We start from the raw sequence: 24,750 nt of genomic DNA, 5'->3' as shown, positions 1-24,750 counted from the left end.
TATTTAAATTACAGTGTTTACAAAGTTTTGCACCCCTTTTGAAATAGGATACGAAGTGGTTTGTATTTTGCATGGCATTCAACCAATTCGTATCGCTATATCGAAGGATTATGTGGATTTGGTTACGCTAACAGCTCTTTTGTTTTCACAAATGATGTTTAAACGGTGAAATTTCTTTCAAGAGGTGAATGAAGAGAGTAAATCAACATGAAATTGTTCGTTTGCTTTTCGCCGGTATAGGGGTACTACATCGGCCAATGGATGTGTATTGATTTTCGTCTACATGACCTACACTATGCTACCGGTGAGATTACGTGAAGCATTGTTCGGTGGTTTGCTGCTATCAATTGTTCATGTGTATCTTAGTTCAACGTGTTCGCTGCATGTTAATTGGTCTGAGGTAATTTTCACTTAAAATTCCAACTAGAAAAAACTTTGCGCAATGACGCCAACAATTCATGGCGTTTAATTAGCCCGATGTATGAGCTGCCACTCACACATATACACAGAACCAAGTGAAAAATCCAAAAATTGGCTAATGTCATTGGCTAATATCGTATTATTAGGCTTTGAAATTGAACTGAACTGGTCGATGTGTAATTCCATCTCTTTGTACTTTGCATATATTCCAAATTTTGAATGCGACCCTGTGTTATTAACTATGTAAATGGGTTCGGAAGCAGATTGTCAGCACGGTGATAGCATTGATATGCACAAATTTGGCAGGAGTCTTCACACATTGGCCCCGAGAGAAGGCTCAACGCAAAGCATTCATTGAAACGCGCCAATGCATTGAGGCTCGCCTACGGACACAACGAGAAAATCAACAGCAGGTTAGTATGCATGTGTATGTATAAAAATGAGAATGAAATGTGATCGAAAAACCATACAACAAACCCGAAAGCCAGATTTTCATCAAGTAAAAATTCTGGGAATCGCGCTCACACACATATGTCGTACCAAATCAAATACATTTCCATTCGAGAAAAAAACCACTGCATATAAAAAAACCGCTGTCGTTGATATGTGGGCGGGAAGCATTTCAATTAAATAATCAAATGTTTTCCATCAAATTACAAGCGATATTCATAAGAATGCGCCACAAAATGTAAATTTACCCCGTGCTAATGGGACTGTAAATAACGTTTAGCCTTTTTTAAATCTTCTCTGGAAATACGTACAATTGTTTTTGAAGCAGACACAAATGTGTCAATTCCCAAAAATTAAACGAGAAAAAAATGTCTTTGCTCATCCAAACGAACCACATTCTGAGTGATGTAGCAGTAGCAAGCGCAAGTAATAAGGACGAATTGAATTGCACGAGTATGTGATGCGTGTCTATTTTTCCCTTTGATATACACAACCACCGTCGTCATCGTCGCTGTCGCTTTTGTCCCGATGATGGAATGTCTTTGTTTCCTGATTCCTTTCAATTGAGCATGCGATGACAAGCAAATCTGCTCAAATCCTTTGTGCTAGAATATGCGCTAAAATCTCAACAACAACAACACCCGTGTATACCTTAAATACGGAACATAAAACTGATTATATTTTGAATATTTACAGGAGCGTCTGTTATTGTCGGTTTTACCGCGCCATGTTGCGATGGAAATGAAAGACGATATCGCTGGTAAACCACAAGAAGCGCAATTCCATAAGATCTACATCCAGCAACATGACAACGTTAGGTACGTACTACAGCCGTATATAATTAAATATAAAACATATCACTCACAAAGTCCCTGGCCATTTTCGCTTTATATAAATTGAATAAGCATTAATCATGCATATAATTGGGCTTCGGTTGAAGCATTTTCATTTAAATTTAATATTCATTTCGGGGAAGCCTTATACTTTTACGAATTTGTACTGCGCTGCTGTAATGCACTACTACATAAAATCATCTTTATTTCAGCATATTGTTTGCGGATATCTGTGGTTTTACGACTTTATCGGATCAGTGTACGGCAGAGGAACTTGTTCGATTGTTAAACGAGCTTTTTGCAAGGTAAAAATAGCAATGAAATTCCTATCGTTTGTTACGTCCAATGATTGAACCTTGATTTCGGTTCGTTACAAATATTCTTGACAATTCCATTGAACGACGGAAAGTGAAAGAAAATGTTTACATAAAAAATATGTTTGCATCGACGACCTATTTAACATAAACTTTTCTTGAACGTTTAAAACTGTTTTGCTATTGTTGCTGTTGCTCTTCCTTCCAGATTTGATAGATTGGCTGCCGAGCACCACTGTTTACGGATCAAATTGTTAGGCGACTGTTATTATTGCGTCAGTGGTCTACCTGAGGCCAGGCCCGATCATGCACATTGTGCTGTCGAGATGGCTTTGGATATGATTGATGCGATAGCGTGAGTGATTGACTATATACATATATTATTCTACCAAAATGTCTCATTAAATTTTCACAGTTTTTTCATACACAAGCTCAATTGCTTCCGGGTATTGAACTTTTGAGCATTGCTCGATTTGAATCAATTTACTGTTGAACTAAAGCTGGCATTTTGTTTACATTTTCGCACACTTTTGTGCCGTTCTCCTTTTCTCTGTATTTTCAGATTGGTGCGCGAAGTGATGGCAGTGAATGTGGATATGCGAGTCGGGATACATTCGGGTCGTGTACACTGCGGAGTGCTAGGTCTAATCAAATGGCAATTCGATGTTGGTTTCATTTCTTTTAAAACAATCGAAATTGTACACAGCGAATGAGTTTAACCACAATTTTTCGTTCCTCTTTCTCTCTCTCTCTCACCCTCTCGCACAAACACACACCTTTGGTCGCAACCACGCACAGGTATGGTCGAACGATGTAACATTGGCCAATTACATGGAAAGCGGTGGAATTCCTGGGTATGTTTGCCATTTAAACGGAACATCAGTCGAGCGTTAAATGAACTAATCAATTGAAAATTGAATTTTAGACGCGTTCACATTACCAAAGAGACATTGAAATGTCTGGATGGTGACTATGAGGTGGAAGATGGCAAAGGCTATGAACGTAATTCCTATCTGAAGGACCATCAAATTGAAACATATTTAATTGTACCGGGCGATACGTATCGTTTGGTAGGTGCTAGCAAGAATAAACTCAATTGTAGTAAATCGGTTTATTTACACCAACGCGCATTCTTCTCTTTTCCTTTTTCCGCACTTCAACAGAATAAACGAGCTCATCATTCCACATCAATTAACGGCAATATATCGAAGGAGCTTCGAATGATGGGCCATACAATGAGCACACAGAAAAATGCAGCACGATTAGGTTTTTCCGATTCGAACGATAGTAAAGATCCGGAAGATGAAGTGAACGATTATCTAATGCGAGCCATCGATGCACGAAGCATCGACCGATTGCGGTCGGAACATTGTCGAACGGTGTCGTTGTCGTTTAAAAAACCAAGCATTGAACGAAAAGTAAGAAATAAAATATTAATTGAATTTCGATCAACACAACCGGTCAAATTAATCCTTTATTTGAAATACCTAATTCATTTTGATGTATTCTATCCCGTTTAGTACATATCTGAGCCCGATCGAATGCTTGCCAAATACTTTTATTGTAGCCTGGGTATTTTTGTTGGCATAATGCTAATCCAAATCATAGTCTCTCCATTGTAAGTGAACAACCAATTTTCACCATTGTGATCAATACGCTCACTTCAAATAAACTGCTCTCAATGTTGCCCTCTTTCGTTTGTTTATTTCACACAGGAACGATTTCAATTACTTTTCAATTGCGGTGTTAGTGATAGTTTTATTTGCATCGTTTTTCATTCAGCTAACCAAAAAACTCAACAGCAATGTAAGCACCATTTTTCTGATCGCTTTTTTTCCCTATGCTAACCTAAATAAACAAACCACTTAATGATTACGTTCATTTGGTGCATTTTCAATTTGTGTTTTTTTTTTCTACAATGTGTCCAAAACGCACAAATACGGCATCGCATAAGGCAGTTATCGAATAAATATCACGCGATAATTTTCTGCTTGCGTTGCCGCAGTAAACGATATTTCAATAGCCGTCTTACGACGCACGTTTGAATTGCTTTACACATATAACGATGACGGCCATTGAAATATCGTATACTGCGGCAACGCAAGCAGAAAATTATCGCGCGATATTTATGCGATAACTGCCTTATGCGATGCCGTATTCATGCGTTTTGGACACATTGTTTTTCTATGATTTCCCTCTTGTTCTCTATTTCAGTTTGCGAATGCATTGACGGTGTTCTCATCTCGATTACAAAGCAATCGAACGTATGCTCAAGCGATGGCATTGCTGGTGGTTTGTGCTGTGACGCTTTTGGCTATATCAAGTATTGTAAGTATCTGTTGGAAGTATATGAATACTTTTATGCGTCTCTTTCTCACTTTGTATATGTTCCATTGGTTATGTAATCGATACGTGACGTTCATACATAATAGAAATTAGATCTGTATGGCGTTCGGTTTACAAACCTTTTGTTGTCGCTTTTAATTTCCGCATCGAATATAGATTACGTATCATTCCTTTCTCACTATATGATGAGCTTGGAATGAACATGCGACTTTCGTCGCTCAATACACAGATACGAAACAAAAATAAAGCAATCCATTAAAATGGAACATGGAAAAGAAATCCGTAAGAATGAAACATAGCATGTGCCATTTTAAGTATTTCGCTTTTCGGTGTTCCGTTTTGATAGATTTTTTGTCTGCAGTGTCGTTATGAACGAATCCCCTCGCATTGTTTCGTTACTCGAATATTTTTTCGTGTGTTTCATTTCAATTGATTCCCGAGCTATTGATCCGTTGCCGAAACCTGTACGTTCTTGTTTTCTTACTGCGCACTACTTTTCTATGGTGAAGGAGACTGCTTTGTTGATGTGTATAACAATACGGGCAAAACACCGGCGCTCCGAGGTTTTCATACAAACTTCCCATGTAGACGATCTGAAACAGGCAAAAATCGAAAAAAAATTTAATTTTTTTTTTCGATTCTCATATAGTATTTTTTTTGCCCAATCCATTGGTGTTATCGCCACATCGAAATTCGGGCTCCTTATCACTTAATTTGCATCATGTGAAAAATGCGAGTGACGTCATCAATAGCTCGGGAATCAATTGAAATGAAACACACTTCATAACGACACTGCAGACAAAAAATCTATCAAAACGGAACACCGCAAAGCGAAATACTTAAAACGGCACATGCTATGTTTCATTCTCACGGATTTCTTTTCTATGTTCCATTTTAATGGATTGCTTTATTTTTGTTTCGTATCTGTGTATTGAGCGACGAAAGTCTCATTTTCATTTCAACCGCATCATATATAACTCTCTCTCTTTCTACCGCACACCCTTTCGCTCCACCAAATACTAACTTACCCTTTTTTTTATGTGTACATCCATTGTTGTATTCGTTCCATGCATACCTCATTCATCGCTCTATTTGGCTGTGTCGTGTATCGTGACGTCGATACAAAAACACCGACCACCCCACAACCTCCCCAAAAAAAGTCAGAGTCATTTTTTATTACACAGGAAAAGTGTGATCTAAACGATACATCGATTATGCAGCCAGATGATTTGGTATCCAATATGAATGCGAAATGTGATTATGATTTCGCCGTAAATGTAAGTATAGGCCGCACGTAATAACCATGATAATGATAAAAGGTAATACGACTGGAATAATTTGAATCACGGATTTTTCGATTTTTTTATTCGTTTAAACGCACACAGACATTTCTACTGCTGACATTGTTGTCGATGATGAATTGTGTAGTCCATCAAGTATTGAAAATTCTGCTAAAAATAACCCTTGTGATTTCGCTGTGCGTCATTTTCTTCACGGTTGCAACAGTACAAAGCATCCATTTGGATATGTTCAATCATGAGAGGTATGATTCTGGCCTTTTGTGAATGCCAACAACTTTATTTTTTTCTCTGTATAACATCTACATTGCGCAACATTATTTTATATATTTTTTTAGTATATATTTTTTGTGATTTTTTTTCACAACCCGTGAGCACATAGTTTACGGTATTTTCTTTTTCATCTTTCTAAGCCTACATTAAAATCATTGCTGTTTTTGACGGTGGTTCTCTCCTTTTTTCTTTTCACATTTTTTTTCTTCTTTGGTTCGTGGAAAAAAACATGTGTAGATATAACTGGAAGGAACAAGTTATTGCATATACAACCGACGCGGTTTTTGTATTTATTTTTGTGTGTGCGCTGATATTCCACAGTCACCAAACGGAAGCCACTTATCGATTGGATTTTATATGGAAATTACAAGCAACAGGTAAAATTGAAAATAGCTCCAAATACACAAAAGTATATGTATATGTATAAAAAAAACTCGGCACTTAAATCCATGCGCATCCATTCATTCACAATTTCATTCATTTTCATTCGCCGGATGTGGCAAATCGTTATTTGGTGCCGTTTTTTCGCAACGCTTTTTTCTCCTTCTCTCTCTCTCTCTCTATTCGATTTCTTTTTTTCTCCCGCTCGCAAATCAATCAACACAGAAGAAAAAGAGGAGATGGAGCACTTACAAGCATACAATAGAAAACTACTTGAAAATATACTACCTGTTCATGTGGCGGAACACTTTTTGAGTCGCGAAAAGAATATCGAGGATTTGTATCACGAACAATGTGAAAGTGCTTGCATCATGTTCGCATCGATACCGAATTTCTCCGAATTCTACGTCGAACTAGAGGCAAACAATGAGGGGGTCGAATGTTTACGATTGCTTAATGAAATAATCGCTGATTTCGATGAATTACTGAGTGAAAAGCGCTTTAGGTAAAAGAAATCCTACATTTTGTTTACGTTACATACGTTTGGTCGGTTAGCTGTTTCAACGATGATTGGAATTAAACTCCTGTGGATTTTTCTTCTTTCTTTCCTTTTTCTCTGTTCCGTAGTGACATCGAAAAAATAAAATCAACGGGCGCCACATATATGGCGATGTCAATGTGTCATTTGAAAATTTGCCCTCATAATTACTTAAACAAATCGAGTGGTAAACCCTTTTGTTATTTAACTTTTTTAATTAATTTTCTGAACTGAATTTAAACTGAAGCCAAACGCAACCAATTATAGGTCCAACGGAGAGCACGTGCGATTTAGTGGATTTTCGTCATGTTACCGCCATGGCCGATTATGCCATGCAACTTTTCAACAAAATTGAAGAAGTTAACGAGCATTCGTTCAACAATTTTCGCATGAGAATCGGTGAGTTGGATACGCGACAATGTTTGTCAAAGTGTTGCCAAAAGGAATTTTCTTTCGACTGTTCCTTCGGTTACCTCTTTTTTTCGTTTTTCTTTTTCAAAAAGGAATAAATGTTGGACCGGTAGTCGCTGGAGTTATTGGGGCAAGGAAGCCGCAATATGATATCTGGGGCAATAGCGTAAACGTTGCCAGTCGAATGGATTCGACCGGTGTTTTGGACCATATTCAAGTGACCCAAGATGTGTACAACATTTTAGAGCCAAGAGGTTATAAGCTGAAATGTCGCGGTAAAATCAATGTCAAGGGAAAGGGTTCGATGATAACATACATTTTGCAACGAAAAAATGCACCCGACGATGAGCAGCTAACGCATCAAAGTAGCAAAGTGACTGCAACCAGTGAAGATTATGAAGTGTACGAAGTAGACGATCAGATAAATGAAGAGAGTGCTCGTCTAACACAAAAGCGTAAATCACTATGCCGACAGCACAATATTTTTTCATCGTTGACGAATAAAAGTTTGGCGTCCGAGCACTCAATGGGTGGTAGTCTCGATTTGCCGGACGATGCGATGATCAATGAACGAACCAAGTTGCTAGACAACAACAATCAATCAAATTCATCGCCGGCGAATGTTATTAGCCCCGATACATATCTCAAAGGATTCAGGCCGTTACCTCAAGCAATCCTCAAAGATTCCATCGAAAGTTTAGAGAAACTTTTGAAAAATGACATCAATCTGTCGGACATAAGCACAACAAAGACGCAAATAACAACGCAACAACAACATCAACAAGCAATCACCAAAATTAGCATTGAAAGTTCGGATACGGCCACTTCGATTTGTAGCAATGATTCGATTCAAACACAAACAGCGAACGAACATTTCGTAAATAGAACGAATTGCAATGGTGACGGCATTAATTCGATGCCAAGCACCACAATTAAGGATGAATGCGAAAAAATGCCATCACCAATGCCACCAAAAGAAACTGCATCATCTGAAGATGGTCTAATTAAGAATATTACGAAAAAAATCCGATTTCGAGACGGTAGTCTAATGAAATTGTCCAAATCCTGGTATCCAGTTGGTACGAAATCGGACCAAACCAATCAAAAAACCAAAATTCCAAACAGCAAAAGCTTACACCTAATATCAACTCATAATCAAAATGGTTCCATTTTTCTCTAGTCAAATTTCTCAACAACAACAATAATGAAAAACTTGAAAATAATTCAGTTTTGGTTTTAAGTTTTCGGTTGCTTATGCTGATGAATGAAAAAAAAAACACATTGATATAAAATCAAACTCAACTTATTTCGATTTCAATTGAATATATTTTAAAATAAATTCACTTTTCGCCTTCGACATTTCAGCACCACATTATTATATTTAGATTTTAAAAAACTCTCAAAAAATGCGCCTAAAACTAATTTACCGAATTATTTTTTTTTGAACATTGCTTTTAAGTGTGATACAACAAAAAAAATTGTAGACAATTTATTCAATAGGTCTATTTCAAAGAAATATATAATTATATACATTGTTTTGCGTTCTTATTGATATGTTTTTATGTTTAAAGAAAATGAACTTATGACAATTTAATAATTTTCTCACAATGAGATGACATTTTCTTGCGTAACATTCAATTAAGAAACTATTTTATTGTTCAGTCATTGTTCCTAAATTCAGTGAGGTTAAGACGAGCTAAGATTTAAGGTATGGATTTGAATGAAGACGGTTTATTTTTCACTTCATCTTTGCCACTTTTGATTGGAATATTGAAAATTCTACAAAAATGAGTACTGATTTGGTTTTTGTAGTAGTTGCCAATCCATTTTTCGTTCAACTTGAATTCCTTCTAAATGAAATATGAATGAAAATAAACGAGTCGTTTAATTGTGACATTTATATAATCAAATTAGTACAATCTATGTGCAATTTAATGCCCAACTAATAAATGTTTATTTATATTATACATAGATAAGGCTCTGAAAGCAAAGAATCAATGAATGAGAATTATTGATGTACATATACACTACGTGGAACAAATACAAAAATAGATTCAAGAAGATTGTATTTAATAAATGTGCAAAAATAAAACAAAAATTTTGAACTCAATGGCAATCGAAATATTTTTCATTCAAATTCTTTTTCTTTGCGGATTTTTTCGAAGCTAACTAGACCATAAGATACTTTTTGGAGGAAATCTGACTCAATGTAAAACAAAGTATGTCTGTGGCAAGGAGATAAGTTCGTTACAAGCACTTCGGTTGTTTCAAATCCAAATTGAAAACGTTCAATTGGAAATTCCAGTGTATGAGTGCGTTCACTCATTCACACCGATCGAACGGACTCTTGGAATGTTTGCTTGACATGTGAGTTATCAGAATGTGTCATCGAAATGTCAGTGCACAAATTGTATATACAAAAAAGATTCAAGAAGTTTCGTTGACCAGAAGGTTGGCCGTGTTCTCGACGTTTTTGTTCCGCTCAAATTGAAATTGTCGATAAAAATGAGTCGAATATGTGCTCTGCCGTTGATGCTTCGGCAATTAACGGTAAAAAATGTGCGAATCAATTCATTTAATCGAAATTTGTGCTATTCATCGCGATTATCATCGCAAAACCTAACCTCAATTCCTCAAAATGAATTTCATAATAGTGCAACGGCGGGAATCATTGCATTCAGTGATCGGCAATTTTATACACCAGCCATCGGTTGCAATTATTCGTGGCGAAATTATAGCAGCCAAAAACCGCCAAAAAGTTCCAATAATAATCCAGCATCAGCGGGAGATGATGACGACCATATGCACGAAGACGATGTATTCGAAGTGTATTCCGAAGAGGAGAACGAAACAGAGGCTACAGAAGATACAAATGGTGTACCATCAACAAACACGGTTCCCGATTATTTCCCACGCGTTCCAATGATTGCAACATCCTATCCCGTTTTCCCGAAGTTTATGAAAGTGTTCGAGGTCACCGATCCAAAACTAATCAAATTGCTCGAATGGAAACTGAGCATGCGACAACCGTACGCCGGTGTTTTTGTGCGAAAGAGTCATCAGATCACCAGCAACGTATCGGAAGTTAAAGACTTAAACGAATGCTATCCCGTTGGAACGTTTGTAAAAATCACCGAAATCAATCGAACGGAAAATAAATTGCAATTTGTCGCTACGGCTCATCGTCGTATTCAAATCGAGAAACAATTGAAGCATGAACGTGTAGCAAATCCATCGCCGGACAAAAAGAGTCGCAAGCAACTGCAAGAAATTCAAAGTATTCTACGTAATGCCGAGTCAAATGTGCTGATGGTGCAAGTTAAGAATCTTGACGAAGAACAACCGGACTTGAATTCAGCCGAATACAAAGCAATCACTATGGAAATTGTGAAAACCATTCGTGATATTATAATGTCGAATTCATTGATACGCGAAAATTTGCAGCAATTGTTGGGCAACAATTTGAGAGTAAATGACAATCCATCGTATTTGGCCGATCTTGCCGCTTCGATAACATCGTCCAAGGCCGATGAACTGCAAGAGATTATGGGAGAAAAAAATGTGTTCAATAGAATGAAAGCAGCTCTGCACCTTTTGATTAAAGAGAAACAGCTTTTGGAATTGCAACAAAAAATCGGTCAAGATGTTGAAACGAAAATCAGAGAGCAGCATCGAGTTTTTATGCTTCGTGAACAATTGAAAGCAATCAAACGTGAGTTGGGCTTGGAGAAGGATGACAAAGATGCATTGGCTGAGAAATATCAGAAATTGTTGGAAGGGAAAGTTGTGCCTCAGGCGGTCCGAACCGTGTTAGATGAAGAATTGCAAAAACTTGGCTTTTTGGACAATAACAGCACGGAATTTACGTGAGTTTGATAGAAAAATATAAAAATAACAAAATGAAATTGCATGAGTAAACAATTAAAATAATTCTCTTCTATAGTGTGACCCGGAACTACTTAGAGTGGTTAACCTGCTTACCGTGGGGCATCCGAAGTGAAGAAAATTTGGATCTTGAAACCGCTGAAAAGATTTTAGATGACGATCACTACGGCATGGAATTAATTAAAAAGAGAATTTTAGAGTTTATTGCCGTGAGCCAATTGAGAGGAACCACACAGGGAAAAATTTTGTGTTTCTACGGACCACCTGGAGTGGGAAAAACTAGCATAGGTAAGGCCATGAAGAATGTTCTAATTCGAAACGTTTTTTTTTTTATTTCAAACGTGATTTATTTACCATGACTTTGACCAACTCTAATCGAAAATGTCATTTCTTCCAGCCAAATCTATTGCAAGAGCATTGAATCGCGAGTATTTCCGATTCAGTGTGGGCGGTATGAATGATGTGGCTGAAATTAAGGGACATCGACGCACCTACATCGGATCAATGCCGGGCAAATTGATTCAGTGTCTTAAGAAAACAAAAACGGAGAATCCATTGGTTTTAATCGATGAAATCGATAAAATTGGCTATCGTACACATCAAGGGGATCCAAGTTCAGCACTTCTTGAATTACTAGACCCGGAGCAAAATGCTAATTTTCTTGACCACTTTTTGGATGTGCCAGTCGATTTGTCAAAAGTTCTATTCATTTGCACGGCCAATGTACTCGAGACAATTCCCGATCCGCTTCGTGATCGGATGGAACTCATCGAAATGTCTGGTTACGTGGGTGAAGAGAAGATCGCCATTGCAAAGCAATATTTGATTCCAGTGGCTCGACAGGAGAGCGGCATAAAGGAGGAACAAGTTCAAATTGAAGACAACGCCCTTTGGTCGCTAATCAAAAGTTACTGCCGTGAGTCTGGTGTTCGTAACTTGCAAAAGCACGTTGAGAAGGTAAAATCCCAAGATTAAATCAGAAGATATGAAATAAATTTATTGTTCGGTGAATTTTTAGATTATTCGCAAGGCTGCTTATAAAATTGTGAAAAAAGAAGCGGACACACTGACGATAACATCAGAAAACATCAACGATTTTGTTGGCAAACCGATATTCACACACGATCGAATCTACGACATAACACCGCCTGGCGTTGTTATGGGCTTGGCTTGGACGGCAATGGGTATGTTTCTCATTTCATTCAAATTCGGAAAATGATTTCTAATTGATTTTGTAAAAAAATGGAATTCACAGGAGGTTCAACGCTGTTCATCGAAACTGCGAAGCGAAAAGTCAATACGGAGTCAATGGACGATAAAAAGAAAGCAAACGGTTCACTTACAGTGACTGGTCATTTGGGAGATGTTATGAAAGAATCGTCTCAAATTGCATTGACCGTGGCTAGAAACTTCATGAATCAAATCGATCCATCAAATACATTCTTGGAAACATCGCACATTCACTTGCACGTCCCCGAAGGCGCAACGAAAAAAGACGGACCAAGTGCAGGCATAACCATTGTGTCAGCATTAGCTTCATTAGCTATGAATAAGGCAATTCGACAGAATATCGCAATGACTGGAGAAGTATCGCTGACCGGAAAAGTTTTGCCAGTCGGTGGTATTAAAGAGAAAATCATCGCAGCAAAACGAGTCGGTGTCAATTGCGTAATTTTACCCGAAGAGAATCGTAAAGATTACACCGAGTTGCCGGAATACATAACTAAAGATTTAGAAGTGCATTTTGTTAAAGAATATTCCGACGTTTACAATATTGTATTTTAGTCTAGTTCACAATTAGCGGCCGAGGTTAGCGTGTAAATTTCAATGAAAATATAAAAAAAATATTGTTGAATTTAATACAGAAAGTAAATGTTCGTTTGAAAAATGTGTTTTTTTCTTCTTCATTCAATTTCTAAACATATATTATAACAGTTTTATTTAAAAGGAGTTTCCATAAATTGGAACCGGCTCTGGGTGAGGAGTCATTGTTAGGACTAATTTTTCCGGGGCAGCAGCTGGCAAACCAGATACAAAACGCATTGGTGGTAGTGGTCGGATTTTGCGACCGAATCGGCCAGTTTTTCGTTGCCACAACCCCGAACGTGGCCGATTTCCGAGCTCACGGTTTTTCTGATGAGAACCAAGTTTGACATCCTGGTGTCCAATGTTTGATACACGACCCACAGTTGCCATACACGTTTCGCTGAAAGCCAATTCATGCTTTCGGGTATCCAAGATGACGACATGTCCTTCGAATTTACGCTGTGATTATGAAAGATAAGGAGATTAATCGAAAAGAGTTGCAGAAGAGTTGAAGGGAATTCCCTTAATTTCCATCATCAATGAAATATTTTTTTCAACTCCCTATTTTGGATAAATAAAACGGAAACTTACAAGAATCGTTCCATATGTACCGGCCGCTCTGATTTTATGATACGGGAAACCGGGCGTTTGTTCAATACAATGCACTTTTGTGCCAATTGGCAGCGCACCCAATGGATATGCGTCTCCCTCATTTGCTCGAACTGAAAACCAGACAATAAAAAATAGCTTTTCTAGCTTACAAACTGATTCGTATTAAAAAGTTCTTACCTGGATTACGTGGGATTGCGCGTGATGTTTTGATGATATCGCCGACTTTCATATTTTCGGTTGCAATAATGTATCGTAGGTTATCTTTGTTACCAACAAGTGCAATATTGGCCGATCGATGCCCATCAAACATGACATCGATTACTCTCTCCTCTTGCGCGGGTCCTTCTTCCGGACCATCACGATCATATTTCACCCAATGAAATTTGTGTTTTACTCCACCGCCAATACCTTTTGCAGCCTAACAACCAAACTTCAATGTTTTCATTTGTTCCATTCCAGAAGAGAATTTCTTGAAAATGAATAAAAACTTACCACACGACCTGTTTCTGGGTCACGACCTGCCAAATGCGTTACATCCAATGGCTTCACTGTATACTTTTTATTCTCAGGATAGTGCACCAATCTACAGAATTGACGAGAAATTATTCAATTCACATAACCTATATTCGATAAATTGACGACAACCTACCGTCGAAATTGTTTACCACCGCCTGGTTTTGGTGTTGGCTTGTCATGTGGCTTATACTTGTAAAAACGTTCCAAACTAGTTATCGGCAATTGATTCTTTGTCGAAAGCAATTGCTTTCCAAGCGACAAATTCACAAACAATTCACGCAGCGAGTTCATTCTGCAGGCTAAATTTGAACTCAGTTAGCCATTTACACAGTTCCACCAATGTGACAGCCAACAAACGTCAAAGTCAATGTTCAAATGTTACATAAGAGACAGGCATTTTTTCAATAGGGGTCGTTGATAAACGCAATCATATGCTTATTGTTATATTTTTTAGAGGATATTTACACCTATATGTTGAAATTATGAATAAAACCTAATTTGATAAACACTAAATTATCTTGTTTGATTCAAAAATTCATAAATTATTTGAGCAATCTTTATATCGAAATTAATTTTCCTCGAGTCATATGATTATGACAGGATGAGAGATATCAGCATTGACATTTAACTGTTTATCATCTGTTCCAGATCGCTAAATCGATTCATTTATCTAATTGAATCAATTGTAGCAGAGTTATTTCAAGTGTGCTGCAAAATTAAATAAGATATTAGGCTTAGGTTGGTGTTCATCATGCCTGAAGAATACGTTCCAAGTTCTCGTTCAACATTTCTGTATTTTGCATACGGTAGTAATTTGTGGACGAAACGCATACATTTGCAAAACTCATCAGCTGTTCGCAAAGGCATCGCTCAATTAAAAGTAAACAGTGAAATTGGACAATTTTGCGGGAGAAAAGATTAAAAAATGTGGATTTTTTCGTTTCAGGGTTACCGTTTAGATTTTTATCAGCCGTTTGGTGAACCGACCATTTGGAATGGATCATCGGCCACGGTAATTGAAGATGAGAATCACACGATCTGGGGTGCTGTCTATGAGATTGATTTAATGCATTTGGCATCGTTGGATGCTCAGGAAGGTGTTCACATTGATAAATATGTGCCACTCATCAAAGAAGTTGTCACACCCGATGGTGAAGTATTGGAATGTCGTTTGTATCAAATGACCGAGGCACCAACTAATCCAATCAAATTGAGCGATGCAACTATTCCATTCGAAAGAAAACCATCGAAATGTGAGTATCCATTCAGTCTAATGACTTAAACAAAAACATTGTACAAAATAAAACCTTCGTATGTAGTTGAATAATTAAAGCCTGAATTTTCGATAGGTCAGAATAAATGTGAAGGTTTTGCTACTGTTTTTGTTTGTCATAGAAACGGTTTTGAAAAACATCGATTTAATCCTCAATTTATCGACCGATTTTTATCAATCTCTTTTTCAATTTTACTTTTTTCAGCCTATTTGGATGTCATTTGCCGTGGTGCTGAAGAGAGCCAATTGCCAGAGAAATATCAATGTTTCTTGAAAAACATTGTTCACAACGATAAAGATGCACACCCTGAATTGATAACCAAATTGTTTGGAGAAAATCATTAATATATGTTCATGATTTTTGCCGCTGCCAAAAAGCATATTTTGTAAATAAATTCAATGTCGAGTCGACATTGTCGACCACATCTTTAAAATAAAGTTTATTTTCTAAAAATAAGTCATATCATTTCACTGGGTCACACATTACGGTTGTGCAATAGGAAAACTGATAATAAGTACGAAGTATTGATGCTAATAACTTACGTTCAATCATATGATCGGAGAAAGAGTAATTTTGACAATTTAAATTCAATATGGATCGTCGATAAATTCCCATTCAATACGTTTCATCAATGTATTTTTGTAAAAGAAAGTTCAATGATTTTCTTCAAAAAACGACGTTGATATGGTGAATGAAACTCCATTTAAATATTCTAGAAGTTTCTTATCTTGATCAAAATGTCAACGTTTGTTGTGATGTTTTTCAAATATCAACGTGACTCTATTTCGTAACATGTGATTGAACCGACTATAGCCTATAATAAATTCCAGTTGCTATATTCCTTTAGCAAATGATAGTCTAGTTCCTTTTTTCACATTCAACACTGTCTTTCCATTTTGGTGCCGAAAACAAAGATCATCCATAAATTGAAAGCTGCAGTGAGTACTCATTTTATTAGAAATTGATTAAATGTGTGACTAAAATGGAGCGAAACAATATAACAAAATGTTTATTTGTTTCGGTGGTCATTCTGATAGTGCGAATTGATGTAACTAACGCAACGGTAAGTGATATAAAATTCATAAAATCGTCATAAACTCAACAAACGTTCGACAGACATTTAAATCGGGAAATACTTTGCAGATATTCGAATAAATCAATCGAATAAATTCAAATAATTCTTAGGAAATTAATTAGGTTCGCCTTTTATTTTGTGTTAGTTCACCATGCCTGAAGGATACGTTCCAAGCAATGAAACAACAAATTCAACATTTCTGTATTTTGCATACGGTAGCAACATGTGGACGAAAAGAATACATATGCAAAACCAATCAGCTGTTCGTAGAGGGAGCGCTCAACTAAAAGTAAACAATGAAAATGAATTGGTAAATTCGAGTGAAGAAAATATTCAAAAAAATTCCAGGGCTATCGTTTAGATTTTTATCAACCGGTAGACGAACCTAACCCTTTTTGGAATGAAGTATGGGCAACAGTAATCGAAGATAAGGATCACACGGTATGGGGTGCTGTGTATGAAATTGATTTAAATCATTTGCAATCGTTAGACGTTCAAGAAGGTGTCGAAAATAACACTACTCAACAAATTTCGAGAAAAAAAATTCCCCCAAGAGGAGAAGACTCTTTTTCATGGTTTTTGAGGCCGCTGAGACAACAGTACCTTGAATATGCTAAAATCGCACCTGTGCTATATCTCAAAAACTAGAGCTGCTAGAGCCAAACCAAGGCCAAATTCGGATTCAGCGGCCCCAAAAACCATGAAAAAGAGTCTTCTTCTCTTGAGGTGTTTTTTGCTGTTGAGAAGTGTAAGCAATTTGTGCTGGGATATATAGCAAATACCAAAGAAGTTGTGACACCCGATGAAGGGGTATTGACATGTCGATCGTATCAACTGACCGAGTTACCGACTAAGGTCAATTTAAGCAATCCAACCATTCCGCTCAAAAGAAAACCATCGAAAAGTGAATATCCATTGACTACAGAACACAGAACAAGTTACAAAACATGAGCAACCCATAAAGGCAATTGAATTATTTAAGCCTGAATTTTCAATGGCACATAATACTCGTGAAGAACAATTTTAGTAGTGTTTGTTTGTTGTCGAGGCAGTTTATCAATATTTTTTCAATTTTATTTCAGCCTACATGGATGTCATTTTGCACGGTGCTGAGGAGAACCAATTGCCGGAGGAATATCTCGGCTCAATAACAAAACTGATAATAAGTGCGATGTGTTAGGCTAATAACTTCAATCATATGATTTGAGAAGAGGTTAATTTGACAACGTTACGGTAGCGAATCCGCGATTTCTCACAAATCTGTATATTTCATCAAAATTACGTGATAGGAATTTGGTTTTACTTCAATAGAATCTGTACAGAATGGACAGTGTGTGTTTGATGTGCGATGTTAGCATTATCGTTTCACAATTTTTATCAGCTCTATTTTTGTAAGCGAATTGAAAAGGTGTATATCAGTAGATTAGATTCATAATAACTTCCAGTTGCTATATTCCTTCAACAGATGATAGTCTAGCTTTCTTTTTCACATTCAACACTGTCTTTCCATTTTGGTGCCAAAAACGTGGATCATCCATAAATTAAAAGCTGCAGCGACTACTCATTCTATTGAAAATTCATTAAACGTGTGACTAAAATGGAGCGAAACATTTTAACGAAATGTTTATTTGTTTTGGTGGTTATTCTAATAGTGCGAATTGATGTAGCTAACGCAGCGGTGGGTGATATAAAATTCATAAAATCGTCATAAACTCAACAAACGTTCGACAGACATTTAAATCGGGAAATACTCTGCAGATGTTCGAATAATTCTTAGGAAATTAATTAGGTTTGCCTTTTATTTTCTATTAGTTCGTCATGCCTGAAGAATACGTTTCAAGTAATCGTTCAAAATTTCTGTATTTTGCATACGGTAGTAACATGTGGACGAAACGAATTCATATGCGAAACCCGTCAGCTGTTCGCAAAGGGAGCGCCCAACTAAAAGTAAAATGAATTGGCAAATTAGGAAAGAGAAAAGTCTCAAACATATGCAATAAATTTTTCCAGGGCTATCGTTTAGATTTTTATCAACCTGTGGGTGAGCCAAGCCCTGTTTGGAATGGATCACGGGCAACAGTAGTTGAAGATGAGAATTACACGGTATGGGGTGCTGTGTATGAAATTGATTTAAAGCATTTGCCATCGTTAGATGCTCAAGAAGGTGTCAATAGTAAGCGATATGTGCCAATCACCAAAGAAATCGTGACATCCGATGAAGAGGTATTGACATGCCGTTCGTATCAATTGACCGAGCAACCGACTAATGCAGTCAATTTGAGCGATCCAACCATTCCACTTGAAAGAAAACCATCGAAAAGTGAGTATCCATTGACTACAAAACAAAGAACAAGTTACAAAACATGAGCAACCCATAAAGGCAATAAAGGCAATTGAATTATTTAAGCCTGAATTTTTGATGGCACCGAATACTCGTGAAGGCCAATATTTTAGTAGTGTTTGTTTTTTGTCGAGACAGTCATAAAAAACATACACACTTCATGGAATATCGAGCGGTTTTTATCAATACTTTTCAATTTTTTTCAGCCTATATAGATGTTATTATGCTCGGTGCTGAGGAGAACCAATTGCCAGAGGAATATCTCGGTTTCTTGAAACGCATCGTTCACAACGGTAGACTTGCATCGGCTAAATTGCTAGAAGAGTTGTTTGGAAAGAATCAATAATGTTGTTCATCGTTTTTCACTGCACCTAAAGTGCATGTAAATGAAATATTCCAAATAAAACCACAATAAATTCAAAATCACGTCTATTAAATGAAGTCTATTTTCTTTGAAAATTCATGTAATTTTATTTGCACCGGCAGTTTGAGGTCGTTCAATGTGCAGTGCACATTGTGCTCTCATTGTTGCACGTACAAAGCACGATACTTTGTTGTTGTTATTGTTGTTGTTGTTCAAATCAGTGTGTAATGTAGTAAACACAGCATCAATTGCGCATGACATTTCTCTGCGAGCACAACAATGTTGTGGAAAATGTGTAACGTTCTCCTCCACTGTTGAGGCACACACTCGCACACACTGATTCGCAATATAGAGAAATTTGCTATGCGTTGCCAAAATCAAGCTTCACAATTGAGGTACGAGTATTAGTCGACACGCATACATATGACCAAAAACTGATGTGACATTCCATCGCTTGAGCTTTTGTTCAGTTTTATCCAGATCTTTACATTACTTCCATTTGATTGCGTTACAGTGTGAAACGAGCGAAACATTCTCATTGAATTTCATCGAAACGCAGAACTTTTTTTCGCTCGTGCTTCGTTTTACTCGTTGTTTATTTTCGAAATCAACTCACATACATCCACATACTTATCAGGCAGTAAATCTATTTATGGCAAAATCGAACGAGCCTAAAGCTCACAGCATATAATAAAATATCGATAAATCCACTGCTCTTTCAAACAGACGCACAAATAAGCTGCACAAGAGCTGCCTTGTACCTGAACGTAACAGAGAGAAAAAAAGCTTGTTGATTTTATAAAAGTGGACTTTCTCAATTGAATTTTCATTAACTTGAACGAACTCTACGTTTGGAAGAGCGTTTATCGCAGAATTTTCAGGTAAAAAAAGGGCCATCAAGTTAAATAAAACACCCAAAATGGAGGAGAAAGCAGGAAAAAAGTAAGTCAAAGTGGAATTATTTATTTATTACGTTAATAATCGATTTTCTGCATTTGCCAGAACAAAATTTGAATTGGATGTAAATCCCATTGAAATGGATGCTCACCTTCGTATACGCCAAATGAGTTTAGATTTGTCGAGCCCAAATCATATTCCATTGAATGTGCGAATAGCCGAATTCCAAGAAGATCCACAAAATATGGATGAAATGACGGCATTCATTGATGACATCCTTAAAAAAGCACAAATCGAAGCAGACGCAAGACTCGAACAGAAAAATAAGGTACCGTACTAGTGTGCAGCTTTTGTACAAAGGATTTTAATGGATTTAATTCATATTGTATGAAATTCAACTCATGTATCGGGTATTTCTTTCTTTTCACAGACTGAGATGAAGAAAAACGGTAAAGGTAATACTTATATTCTGTTTTTTTTCTGATTGGAAAAAAATGTTTCAACCAACTAGTTATGACAAACAGTTATTAGTTTAAAATCGTATAGTTTTGCTAAGCAATTTTCGTGTATAAATTTTCTTCTTTTTCTTGTTATTTATTCTCAATTTTTTTTTATCAAGTTTGACACCAGGTCGAAGTTTTTTCATCCGTTCTTGAGTTTATTGATTTATTTAATTTCTTTTAATTGATTCGGGAATGAGTTGAACTCAACTCTTCGATACCAACGACGACAGCTGGGTGATTCACGGTGACTTTGAACATTATTCGCCCAATCTGAGTCAAGGCTGAGAACAGTTGTTTTTATCCTTAGCTTGCTCGCGTAGATGTGCAAGTTTGATCTGATGACTGAAAAAACATCTTCAACCAATAATGTTTGGCATTGTTTCAGTGCGTTTTGCAGTTCTAGTTTGTGCGCACAGTTTCCAAATGATAAGATGCGGGACGATTGGTTTTTGTCTGGATATGCACTGAAAACACTTGGTATGATGCTGAAATTCAATAGCTCCGACATTTTCATGAGTTGAGCATACTTTTAGGCAAGCCCGCTAATCGAAGATTGTTCCTAAATCTTGCCTGTTTCAGTAGCTCAAATTGCAGTGAGAGTTCGATAAATTTGGCTTGTGTTGCTGTTTGTTTTATTTCAGTGTCAATTTTATCCATGCCGAATTTCGTGCGAAACAAAAACAAGATGGTCATTAGTTCGAATGCTATAATTGAGAAATATGAAAAGTTTTAATGATAGTTTTCATAATCCAAACATATTTATTTATTGATTATTATTGAGAAATAATTCGTCATTTTGTTTGTTTCAACAAATAATACACATTATTATATAAAATACATTTAATACAGTAATGTGTGTTTTTTTATTGAAACAAATTATATAAGTAATATAAGATTGCTGTGTTTCAATAATTAAAAGTTCTTCATACGCGTTTTGATGAAGAATTTTCGTCTTGCACATGTGACAAATTCGCTATAAATCTGTTGTTCGCGTGCTCGAAGAAAGGTAGTTCAAAATAGAGATACAAACGTTTGCTGTCTAAAAGTCGTTAATTTTCATGTTCTACTTGACGTGAAATGACTAAAAAGAAATGATTCGCATTGCAATTAAAAACTGTTCAATCACAGCCTTTATCACATCAAATGTCAGAAAACGGCGGATGCCTCTTGTATGCATAAAATGATGTGAGTTTCTGTGGGAGAAGTTTCAAAAGGATTTGTCTTTTATAGTGAAAACATCAAACTAGTGTCCAATCGTGTATTTGAATGTTCCTAAAATGGAACACAACAAAGTAACAAAATTGGTGTTTGTTCTAGTGGCTATTTTATTAGTGCAAATTGATTTAGCTAACACAGCGGTAAGAGATTCAAAATTATGTAAATTTAAATAGTTAGACATACATTTCAATTCCCCGATTGAACGCGAAATGTGTTACAAATTTTAGTTGACAATGAAACAGTTTGAGAAAACATTGGAAGTTTTTCGCAATGCATGTCTGCCAAAAAGCGGTGCGGCCGTTGGTAATATTTTGAAATTGAAAATCACAACACTTTTTATTTAAAAAAAAAAATCATCTGTGGATTTCATTTTATTGAAGAAGCGGTTGACGCACTGAAAAAGGGAGTATTCCCAGATGACGACAAATCGCTGAAGGTAAAACAAAAACTTTGTTGTGCAAATGGGTAACATGAAAAAAATATCAGAAATTCATTGTTTCGTACTCTTTTTTCTTTCTACTTTTACGTAGTGTTACGTTTACTGTGTGATTGAAATGGGGGGTGTCGTAAGTATGCCTCAGGTGACTACCGAATGAAATGAATTACTGAAGCATTTGTTTTCGATTAAAAGTTGTCAAGGAAAAAGGAAGTCATCGATGCAAAAATGGAAACACAGGCTCGAGTTATTCTACCGCCGGAATTACAGGAGTTCGCATTGAAGGGATGGGAGAATTGCCGTACCGTTCGTGAGTTGTTGAAGCAATTTTTCGACACATGTTGCTTTTCATTTTCATACGATAAATTATTTCATTACAGCGAAACAGTACAAAGACCACTGCGATCGAATTTATTACACAGTCAAATGCACTTACAACACGGACCCATCCAAATTCACATTCGCATAAATTTGTAGCGAAATCATTGATGCAACAATAATGAATATAACTTCTACAAACTAACGCCAGAAGCCAGAAAATTCCTCTAATCTTTAGTTCTTCTATTTATGTGGATAATTCGATAATTGTTTGAACTTTGTGTTGTTCGAACAAATGAATAGCATTACACCAGACACCATTAATAAAACAAAACATTTTGCAATTTCAGATAAGACACATAGAATTACATTTTGCTAGACATTTTGAGTCATCCAGGTGAATGACAATGTTGTGTGATAGCATTCACCGTGCACATGTGCAATTATAGTTGTCTTTTTTGTCATATCATTCATCAAACGTCGGAAGCTCAACAAATGATTGAAACAAATGATGCCTGCAAATGAGTCGCAGCTTTTTTTCTCTCTTTTTTCTATCCATTTGGTTGAATGAATATGATAAACTTGAATATCATTTACTTGGAATCAAATGGCAGTACTGCGAATGACAGGGACGATATTTAGATTCTCATTATAGATACTTTTTGCTCCATTTTTAAGGGGCGACGTAGCACATTTTCCACCGCGAAATCTTCAAGGCCAAGTGAAACAACACCACATGATAGAAGCAGTTCATCTTTATACGTACTTCTCTTTGTATTCATCTATTTATAGCGTTGTTATGACATTGAAATAAAAAAAACACAGAGTTCTCTTTGATAGCGCCTTTTTCTTTAATTACACCATCTGTTCGTCTCGTATGAATGGATTTCATTTGCTTTATTTTATCAACTGAAACATTCTGCTACTCCATAGGTTTTTTTCTCGGTTCTTTTTATTGCAATAAAAAGAAATCATCACACACAATACAAACTTTTCCAAATTGAAGAAAAAAAAATTTCTTGCATATGGAATAAGAAAAAAATAGTCTTAATTCTCAAGTCTACCATATAAAATATAAGAAACTAAGAAAAGATTTTTCCAAATTTACGAAAAAAAATTTCTTAAATACGGAATAAGACTTCAGAATTAAGATTATTTTTTTCTTATTCCATATGCAAGAAATTTTTCTTCTTAAATTTGGAAAAGTTTGTTTTATGTGCACACAGATAGATAACGTTTTGCTTGATTGGTCATTCAATTTATGGTTGTTGTGATTTCATTTCAGCCCTCTCATTGATTAATGGTTTCAAACGTGGTAGAATGGTGACACGTGCTCAAACTGTTATAGTACGTATGTTCGAAGCAATCTGCAATTGCACAACTCAAACAGCTGCTACACTACCAGGCCGTGTATCAACACGATCGCAATCAGTTAGCAAATAAATCAAAATATACAACAATAAATTTTGATGAGCTTCGTACACATTTTTTGCTGTAGACCAGGAGAAACAAATACAAACAAATATCTCCTAACACACTCCAAAGAAATAATTTATTTGAATTTATAAAGAAAGAAAATATTTTATTTAAATGTGTTTTTAATCAATGTTCTGTCTTGTGCTGGATCAATTTCATGAGATGGACACACAGCACAACAAATAACAAAACTTGATCAAATACTTAATGATAGTAGCTAATAAATGTTTACACTTATCCGTAACCCTTCAATAATGTGCCCTTCACTATTAAAACCATTTACATGTACATTTATTTGAAAGAAACTAAAGTAAAAAAAAAAATTGATACATACAATCAATATATCAATCCAGATTAGCTGTTGTAAATTTGTTACTTCGAAACTTTGAACAATTTTATGATTTCTCATTCAATCACCTATATCTATGTGAAAACAATCAATGGTTTAATAAGTCTTTTAAAATATTTGTAAAATTTTTACCATTTTATTATATGATGTAAGCTGAAATTCGGAAATTGAATTTTAGGCAATATACCAGTTTTCCAGAGTAATAATATATTGTACACCCGCTATACTGAAGAAACTAAATAAAGAAAAACAATCCAACTGATTGGTGCATGGAATCGAAGCGTTTTTATTGAACATCGCGGTGAAATATTAAAAAAGAATACCTTCCGAAACACCCGGTCTTGGTGTGACATATGGATTGCGCTCTGGCGGCGTTTCGATGTATCAAACCCAACAGATGATTTGATAAAGCGAAT

The 24,750-nt window shown here is 36.2% G+C and overlaps 7 protein-coding genes across 17 annotated transcripts in view; 6 read left to right on the top strand and 1 right to left on the bottom strand.

Moving 5' to 3' along the window:
• LOC129565785 (adenylate cyclase type 6) overlaps positions 1 to 9,380 on the top strand; it is a 65,210-nt gene extending 55,830 nt beyond the window's left edge. For 3 of the 5 annotated variants that reach the window (XM_055441215.1, XM_055441045.1, XM_055441133.1), the window contains exons 10-28: positions 241 to 400; positions 684 to 833; positions 1,567 to 1,688; positions 1,916 to 2,008; positions 2,226 to 2,372; positions 2,580 to 2,682; positions 2,816 to 2,871; positions 2,943 to 3,087; positions 3,181 to 3,435; positions 3,538 to 3,635; positions 3,733 to 3,823; positions 4,232 to 4,345; positions 5,524 to 5,640; positions 5,749 to 5,906; positions 6,172 to 6,311; positions 6,541 to 6,820; positions 6,943 to 7,040; positions 7,121 to 7,252; positions 7,357 to 9,380. In XM_055441215.1, coding sequence (XP_055297190.1) covers positions 241 to 400; positions 684 to 833; positions 1,567 to 1,688; positions 1,916 to 2,008; positions 2,226 to 2,372; positions 2,580 to 2,682; positions 2,816 to 2,871; positions 2,943 to 3,087; positions 3,181 to 3,435; positions 3,538 to 3,635; positions 3,733 to 3,823; positions 4,232 to 4,345; positions 5,524 to 5,640; positions 5,749 to 5,906; positions 6,172 to 6,311; positions 6,541 to 6,820; positions 6,943 to 7,040; positions 7,121 to 7,252; positions 7,357 to 8,444 — 3,547 coding nt within the window. In that variant the 3' untranslated portion in view covers positions 8,445 to 9,380. The remainder of the gene's footprint in view (positions 1 to 240; positions 401 to 683; positions 834 to 1,566; positions 1,689 to 1,915; positions 2,009 to 2,225; positions 2,373 to 2,579; positions 2,683 to 2,815; positions 2,872 to 2,942; positions 3,088 to 3,180; positions 3,436 to 3,537; positions 3,636 to 3,732; positions 3,824 to 4,231; positions 4,346 to 5,523; positions 5,641 to 5,748; positions 5,907 to 6,171; positions 6,312 to 6,540; positions 6,821 to 6,942; positions 7,041 to 7,120; positions 7,253 to 7,356) is intronic. The other 2 variants (XM_055441399.1, XM_055441310.1) reach the window with 1 other exon arrangement.
• Positions 9,381 to 9,638: 258 nt separating this feature from the next.
• On the top strand, positions 9,639 to 13,037 carry LOC129566077 (lon protease homolog, mitochondrial). Its single transcript, XM_055441658.1, has 5 exons — positions 9,639 to 11,130; positions 11,208 to 11,437; positions 11,547 to 12,106; positions 12,168 to 12,333; positions 12,405 to 13,037. The coding sequence occupies exons 1-5, from the start codon at positions 9,770 to 9,772 to the stop codon at positions 12,932 to 12,934; spliced, it is 2,847 nt and encodes a 948-aa protein (XP_055297633.1). The 5' UTR covers positions 9,639 to 9,769; the 3' UTR covers positions 12,935 to 13,037.
• LOC129566490 (39S ribosomal protein L2, mitochondrial) lies at positions 13,023 to 14,440 on the bottom strand. Its single transcript, XM_055442537.1, has 5 exons — positions 14,217 to 14,440; positions 14,060 to 14,150; positions 13,745 to 13,985; positions 13,547 to 13,677; positions 13,023 to 13,414 (listed from the first exon to the last, which is right to left on the bottom strand). Exons 1-5 carry the CDS (start codon positions 14,372 to 14,374, stop codon positions 13,091 to 13,093), a joined length of 945 nt encoding a protein of 314 aa, XP_055298512.1. The 5' UTR covers positions 14,375 to 14,440; the 3' UTR covers positions 13,023 to 13,090.
• Positions 14,441 to 14,674: 234 nt separating this feature from the next.
• Positions 14,675 to 15,810, top strand: LOC129566861 (gamma-glutamylcyclotransferase-like). The gene is made up of 3 exons (XM_055443204.1): positions 14,675 to 14,963; positions 15,030 to 15,336; positions 15,562 to 15,810. Exons 1-3 carry the CDS (start codon positions 14,835 to 14,837, stop codon positions 15,699 to 15,701), a joined length of 576 nt encoding a protein of 191 aa, XP_055299179.1. The 5' UTR covers positions 14,675 to 14,834; the 3' UTR covers positions 15,702 to 15,810.
• A 1,117-nt stretch (positions 15,811 to 16,927) lies between these two features.
• On the top strand, positions 16,928 to 19,210 carry LOC129566565 (gamma-glutamylcyclotransferase-like). 6 transcript variants are annotated; one of them, XM_055442823.1, is made up of 7 exons: positions 16,928 to 17,336; positions 17,515 to 17,665; positions 17,744 to 17,823; positions 17,898 to 18,110; positions 18,245 to 18,379; positions 18,443 to 18,752; positions 18,980 to 19,210. In XM_055442823.1, exons 4-7 carry the CDS (start codon positions 18,030 to 18,032, stop codon positions 19,117 to 19,119), a joined length of 666 nt encoding a protein of 221 aa, XP_055298798.1. In that variant the 5' UTR covers positions 16,928 to 17,336; positions 17,515 to 17,665; positions 17,744 to 17,823; positions 17,898 to 18,029; the 3' UTR covers positions 19,120 to 19,210. The 6 variants fall into 6 exon arrangements, with proteins under 6 accessions (XP_055298798.1, XP_055298708.1, XP_055298637.1 ...); XM_055442733.1 differs by having other exon boundaries at positions 17,878 to 18,110; XM_055442662.1 differs by having other exon boundaries at positions 17,515 to 17,823.
• A 266-nt stretch (positions 19,211 to 19,476) lies between these two features.
• LOC129567031 (uncharacterized) lies at positions 19,477 to 24,609 on the top strand. Its single transcript, XM_055443555.1, has 4 exons — positions 19,477 to 20,079; positions 20,140 to 20,362; positions 20,465 to 20,489; positions 23,795 to 24,609. Exons 1-4 carry the CDS (start codon positions 20,057 to 20,059, stop codon positions 23,950 to 23,952), a joined length of 429 nt encoding a protein of 142 aa, XP_055299530.1. The 5' UTR covers positions 19,477 to 20,056; the 3' UTR covers positions 23,953 to 24,609.
• On the top strand, positions 21,438 to 23,567 carry LOC129566907 (general odorant-binding protein lush-like). 2 transcript variants are annotated; one of them, XM_055443424.1, is made up of 6 exons: positions 21,438 to 21,895; positions 21,983 to 22,058; positions 22,136 to 22,191; positions 22,286 to 22,321; positions 22,387 to 22,501; positions 22,572 to 23,567. In XM_055443424.1, the coding sequence occupies exons 1-6, from the start codon at positions 21,815 to 21,817 to the stop codon at positions 22,658 to 22,660; spliced, it is 453 nt and encodes a 150-aa protein (XP_055299399.1). In that variant the 5' UTR covers positions 21,438 to 21,814; the 3' UTR covers positions 22,661 to 23,567. The 2 variants fall into 2 exon arrangements, with proteins under 2 accessions (XP_055299399.1, XP_055299313.1); XM_055443338.1 differs by having other exon boundaries at positions 22,387 to 23,567.
• Positions 24,610 to 24,750: the final 141 nt, after the last annotated feature.

This window comes from Sitodiplosis mosellana, unplaced genomic scaffold (genome assembly GCF_009176505.1).
Source record: "Sitodiplosis mosellana isolate CC-2019 unplaced genomic scaffold, AAFC_SMos_1.0 Smas_scaffold_1, whole genome shotgun sequence".
Lineage (NCBI taxonomy): Eukaryota > Metazoa > Arthropoda > Insecta > Diptera > Cecidomyiidae > Sitodiplosis > Sitodiplosis mosellana.
Note: the sequence above shows the minus strand (reverse complement) of the source record. Positions and strands in the feature narration are given on the sequence as shown.